The 6,743-nt window shown below is 44.0% G+C and overlaps 1 protein-coding gene across 1 annotated transcript in view; it reads right to left on the minus strand.

Moving 5' to 3' along the window:
- The window catches only part of slc9a1a (solute carrier family 9 member A1a), a 31,174-nt gene extending 25,279 nt beyond the window's left edge, over window positions 1-5,895 (minus strand). Inside the window, exon 1 of the mRNA XM_080501651.1 lies at window positions 4,984-5,895. Within this exon, the coding sequence (XP_080357777.1) occupies window positions 4,984-5,278 (295 nt within the window). The 5' untranslated portion in view covers window positions 5,279-5,895. The remainder of the gene's footprint in view (window positions 1-4,983) is intronic.
- Between the last annotated feature and the right edge of the window lie 848 nt (window positions 5,896-6,743).

A 6,743-nucleotide genomic window follows, 5' to 3' on the forward strand; every position in this document is an offset into this window, starting at 1 on the left:
CCTTAGCTAACTCACAGCACACAACTGCATTGCGGTCAAGACTTACAGTAAATATGAAGGGGGGGGGTTGTCGTGGCTGCTTGTCAACAAAAGCTGCCACTGTGCCCTTGCCGCACTCCCTCCTGGGAGCCTGGATATACAAAGGTTATTGAAAGCAACAGCAAAGACTAATGGCTCTTTCATTTCAGCATGTGTACCCAGTGTTGGCCCAGCCTGGGATTTGCTACACATGATAATTTTACAACACCAGGAACTGTGTCTTGTTGCCAGGTGACTAATAACTGTGCATGACTGACACCCAAGTTGCCTGGATTAAGCAAACACAAAAGAGAAAAATACATTTGAAAAGTCTCTTTGTTCCAGACTGTTACCGATTGTTTATTTGATTCCATTTGTTCAAACTGCCATGTTGGACTCCCAGGCTCACTTTCCAACTCCATTCTACTTCAGCGTTTACAGGAAGGCCAATAAACATTCAATTTAGAGGGATTTTAGCCTTGTTCCTGATAATAGCACTTCTGTATGTGTGAAGTTGTTACGAGCCATTGTTTCATTGCAGGATGAAGAACACGTGCTTCTCCAGTTGCTTGGGCAAGGCCAGTGTGGATTCAAATTGTTCATCGGGGCCTTGTGATTGATCCCTGGCATCACATCTGAATAACATAAAACAGTTTCACGCAGGAGATTCCTCACCAGGCTATATTCTAAGCTGTGGATGCAGAAAAGAAGCTAGCATGTAAGACGCTCCACCTGGATTTCGACTCTTATTCTTAGTGAGTTCAGTGACGGCATCAAATGTCTTTCACAAGTAACATCTCACACACGCCCTTAAGTTATCAGACATCATATAAATTTCAAACAAAGAGAAATTGGGGGATTGAGGGTTTACAGTGGTATAGTGGGATCAATCCAAAAAACCCCAATTGGAGGCTTGTAGGGTTGTTTTTGTTTCGTTTCCCCCATCGTGCGCATTTTCTCCCAAATTACCCCAAAAATATATTTGAGGTTAACTGGCGACATTGAATTGACACTAGTTGTGAATCGGTGTATGCGTGTGTCCGTCTCTCTGTGTCAACCTGTCCAGTGTGTGACCTGCCTGAGCACAATGTCAGCTGTGATTGGCAGCAGCGCTCTGTGACTCTACGGTAGATAAAGAGATATAGAAAATAGATGGATGGACAAAGACCCAACAATCCATGCTGGGTTTAGAAAGAAACTCGAGTACTGCGACTGAAAATATATTGCACACCTGATGTTTGGTGACTCAAAGAGTGAACCTTTGTGGAAAACATCAATACTGTTCCTCAAACAATTGTATCTGTGAGAACGTACTGCAACAGGCGGTTCTTTTTTTTTTTTTTTTGCGTTCGGTCAATTACTGAAGTGCTCTTGAGGCATACCACCAGAAATGACAATTGGCTTTTGCTGTTTTAAGTGCACGCACATAGAGATGACTATTCTAAAGATCAATAGTTACTTTCTGCCATAAGGACTGTTTTGCCTGCAGGCCCTCAAAAATAACCACATGTGGTAAGGTCTTATGAATTGTGAGGTGAACACATTTGTTTCTTATGTCAGCATTTTCTGGAGACAAAGACTGAAAAGTCTTCTGGAATTCACTCGAATAAAACAATAAAGATAATAGAATACAGTCTGCTAGACATTGACTGAAGTTTTGCCAAGTTCCTTGGGAATCTTTATCACACAGACATCACAGATAAGTAGGCCATTATGTCCATGTTTCCGAATGGTTGTCAACAACAAAGACATTAATTAAATGTCCACATCAAGAACAGGATGTCTTCTGTGCCGTAAGACCCTTTCAATATAAACAAATTAAAGCTCATATTTGGTATATTTTTGCAGTCTGCCTTAAATATAAATGTTAATAGAATAATTTAGAAAACAAATGAAATGACTAACCCAGTTTCTACAGAATGAGCAGGTCAATGAATCCCGTCACACCGACACTATCTGTCACCCATTATCAGCATGAGTAACTTATCTGTTGTTGACTATAGATAATGCAATCTTTACAGTAAGGGTTGGTCTTTTGGGTAATTATTGACACAGCAAAGAAAAGAATTTGGACAACCTCAGCATTCTTCAAATTAAGCCACCAGTTGAAGAGCAGATTTAAAGAAAACACACACACACACAATAGCATGTTTAGCAATCACAAGACACAGATTGTTCACCATCTTAGGAGTTCCTCAAATGAGAGAATCAATATTCATATGTGTGAATTTTCACAATCAGGAACTCTCTTTTGTATACGTTTACATTTCAACATGTCGTCTGTTCCTGCTCTACTCACGGTTTAACCACTCGCACTCCGTCATCGTATCCTCCATCAAACTTCAACCAATCCGCTCTGGAGCTGGGACCATAAAAGTTGTTTCTAGGAAATCAGGAAGCCTCTGGTTTCATCTGGTTCAAACACACACTGCAAGAGTCCCTAAAGTTCTGAGAAACACAGAAGACTTCCCGTGATCTTAAGACACCTTATATGTCCCTGGATGAAGGAAGAGGTCAGTATATACTATTATATATACACTCTGACACATGCTATTTCAACATGCGTATTTGAGGTTTGCTATAGCCAAGAAATATACTCAAATGAAATTTCAGGCTAAAACGCAAATCCAAGTTGTCCAATAGCGATTTCTCCTCTAGAGAATGAATAAAATCTACTCTAAATTGTTTACTTGCACTTATAAAACGTTCTCCACCTTGTTATTACTACAACAGCATTACTGGAAGTGCCAATAGCCATTCACTGCAAGCCGCATATGATATGATTGGAACAACAATTTGCCAGTTAGCCACACATTGTGAAGCTTTTTTTGGTTCACAGCAAACACAATGAACAAAATTAAGCCAAACATGAAATCATATTGATTTTAATAAGTACAATTCAGAAAGTCCATGTCTATGAAGCTCAAACAAAAACAAAACAAAAAAAATCATGGCTCAGGTTGCAGTGTGTGACAAAAAGCTATACTCAGATAACCACAACTCCACTTGTAATTATGTGTGGCTTTCACAGACTGTCACACTGGAGTAACATACACCTTCTCTCTTCAAATTGTTTGGCGAGTTGTGAATAATAAATGGCCGGGGAGACTGACTGGACTTGTCAGACATGATGCAGGGACCTTTGCTGGTACAGAACCAAGCAGCCTCACGGCCGCCAAGGTAATTAGCAAAAGGTGTGGCACACTGCCCACTCAAGTATTACTAGTCAACGTTATCGCACCCGACCTCACCTGAAGCCAATTTGAAAGTTCAGAGCCTGTTAAATGTTTAATGAAATTATGACCCGTACAGGTGGTACTCCCTCCTATACACTCTGCAGGCGCGGTCTCATTTATGTAGTGAGTTGGCAATACGTTACATATTACTTTCACAGAGTGAATGTAGAACAAGGCCATTTAGATAAGATTTTTTTTTTTTCTTACTGATTGTAATCAAACTGATGTTGAAACCCTGCATTGCTTTAAGAAAGCTCTACACCACACTTCTTGGAATAACTATAGCTTATGAGTCCTGGATTCGTAAAGAATTCTAAAAGAACATTTTGCAGCTTGGCAACAAAAGTCAAATTCAAGAATGTCAAAAAAAAAAAAGAAGAAGATTTTGTCCATTTTCCACCAATTTTGGCAAATTTTTGGTGAACTTCTAGTCAAAGGTTGAACTGAATGTGAAAAGCTGCTGCACAGAGTATACATTCAAGAAAAGTACTTGTGGAAAATGAGGAGAGAAGGGGAGCATGCACAGGCAGGATCACTTAAGAGGTAAATGGACTGTGTTAGTGCTTTTAGACCAGTAATATATATTCTTAGAAGATGAATCAAAGACATGGCCAAGGCTGAGCAGTCACAACAGATTCCCCAGTGCTCAGTTTCAGTAGTCCAGGATAATCAACAGCTTAAGGTCACCGCTGTCTGCTGCTGCTGTCAGCATGCACACTCATTCAGGCTTTTAACTCGTCTGCTTCATACTTTCATCATTCCTGAAGCTCGTTCTCCGCCCATATGCCAATCCCACAAATTCACTCAGTGTCCTTGAGCGGTGTCCTACAACTAAGCTACCAGAGCCAGGTGGTCTCTCTCTCTCTCTCTCTCTCTCTCTCTGCCTGTCCTCTCCCCTGAGACACTGGGCTTTTCGCCCAGACAGAGAGGCAGTATTTCCTCCAGCAACACGCTTCTGCTCTGTCAGGCTCCCGTGATGTTGCAGGGAAATGACAAGCTGGTTTCTCAATAAAAATAAATAAATAAAGCTGAGGACAATGCAGTGTTTAAGACATCCCTGCACGAGGAAGGATTGATAATTGAGAGGAAAGACGGGTTGGTAAGTAGAAAGAGGGAAGACATGCAAAAACAAAACAATGAATGGAGAGGGGAGGAGCATACAAGTCGGGAAACACCAGGGAGGAAAGTAGAGAGCTTATCTGAGGTTATATAGTGTGTCCCACTGTTGAGAGCTGGATAAAATTGTGAATAGGATATCAGACGTTGGGAGCAGTTGCTCTGAGCTGCTTAGTCATCACTACTGCAAGGAGTATGTACAGCTCCATCCTAGTCCTCCATGAGACCGACAGATCTGATGCGTAATCTTGTCTGACCAGCAATCCTGAAAGACTGATTTCAGCAGTTCAGGACAAACTTGTTCTATCAGCATACCAAGTGCCAGTTTCTATTTATCTTTCCCGAATACCACAAGCAACACGTTGGCCATTTAGTCACTGAAAAGGTCTATTAATTAGTGCTCTTTGTGCCGATGAATGCCAGCTTGTTGTTGTATATCGGTCCGGTCATCAGGTGCACCAGCAATAATAAACAATAGCCGGGTAATAGTATACTGGAGCAGATGGCTGCTTACCTGCAATGAAAGCACCTGTAACCAAGGCCACCCACAGCGTTTCCTGAACTCAGGGAACCCAAACGCGTAACATCCACACGACAAGGACGGGACACTCACCTAATTTCATTAAAGAGGCCAGCAGCACCCACAAGGAGATCTCGAAGGGGGTCTGTATGTGGTGGTAGTCAATGCTCAACACGGGGAAAGGCTTCTTCGTGATGTTATGCGTCTCGGCCGCCACATTTTGCTCGTCGAGTTTTTCCTGGTGGCTGATATCCGGAGAGCTGGCAGCTCCGAGGGGGAGCACGGAGCCCTCCAGGAGCACCAGCACCACCAGCAGGAGCAGCCCCCGCTCCGGGAGACCCCGGGCGAACCCGGCCGGGCGGTGAGAGCCGGCGGTCCTCCGAGCCATGGCGATAATTTAGGAAAGAAAAGTCCTCACCAAAATAAACAACAAGTTCAAGGAAGTTGGCTTAGAGGCGACTCCTCAGTGTTTAACGTCGCTGCTGGTTGCTTAACAGAAGAACATCCCGACTCAACCGGTCAGTTCGGTTAATTCGAGCAAAACCGTCGGGTTCACCTCTCCGGTGTGCCTTCAGCGTTGAGTCGGTGTCCAGGTGAGCCGTCACAAACCGTCACAGGCCGCCGGAGCAGGGAAGCAGGAAACGCCAGGAGATTGGTTTTAACAAGTTTGTTTGGGGGGGAAAAACACAGCTGGCTGTTCCTCACAGCGGTGTTTCACAAGTTCAGCCGCTCCCGTGTCAGTGGCCAGCGACGTCCTCGTCGGGGGGGAGATGTCATTGTTGATGCTGGAGGCGAGCGAGACTCAGCGGCATCCCTTCCTCCTCCTCTTCCTCCGCGCCACTCCGTCGTCCCCTGCTGTCCGAGAAATTGGCCCGCGAGGCGGCGGCGGCGGCGGAGCTCCGGGGCTGACCTTGAAGAGACACCACGCAGCCGTCACGGTGCATTCTGCCGCGCGACCAGAGGCGGTTTAACTTTTTGACGTGAACGTCCGTGTTGTCTGCGGCATCCCCGTGCCGTGCGCGCCCGGGAGGACAAGACCTTGGGATTGGGGCGGGAGGGGGGAGGTGGGCGGGGTGGAGGGGATGAGGAGGACTCTGGGTGGGTTCCGCCCCGGCTGAGGAGGTCTGTCCCGGGATCTCACGCTCAGTGGCGTCTCCTCCTGTCAACCTTCAAAACGCGCACAGCCTTTCACAGTGGATCGGAGGTGGAGGTGGACCGACGAGGAGGAGGAGGAGGAGTGGAGAAGGGGAGGGGAGTCCGACTATAGTGACACCTATAGGAATGGAGGGTTAAGAAGTAAAGAATGTCTGTTCTTGGCAGTGCAAAGAAATTCGGTATAATAACGCATATCTATAACACTGGATCTTGACCTCCTGATTAAAACAATATAATACTCTCTGTTACAGATTCTAATCATGAATATGGAACATATGCTGAAGAAAACAAACATATCCTACACTCAACTCCCCTTCCCTAAATTTTTTTAATAATACCAGCAAAAACCTATTGACCTTGTTATTATTGTATGTACATGTAATTCTGTTAGTCTGTAACACGATCATGAAAACTTTCTAAATCTAACAAAAATAACATTTGAAAAGAAAATGCACAAAATGGTCACAAGGGCCTCCAAACAAATGAAGTATGATACCGTATGGTCACAATTCATGAGGAATAACACATGAAAGCATTGAAAACCTTTAAACTGCACAAAAGTGATACAAAGAGATACAAGAGATAGAAAGACAGAGATACAAAAGAATAAAAAAAATCAATGTGGGGAGCATGTAGAAAAAAATGAGATACAAAATGAAAACTTGTAGTTGTTTTGCATCTGTTTGTCCTGATCTTTA

Source organism: Blennius ocellaris (assembly GCF_963422515.1).
Source record: "Blennius ocellaris genome assembly, chromosome: 8".
Lineage (NCBI taxonomy): Eukaryota > Metazoa > Chordata > Actinopteri > Blenniiformes > Blenniidae > Blennius > Blennius ocellaris.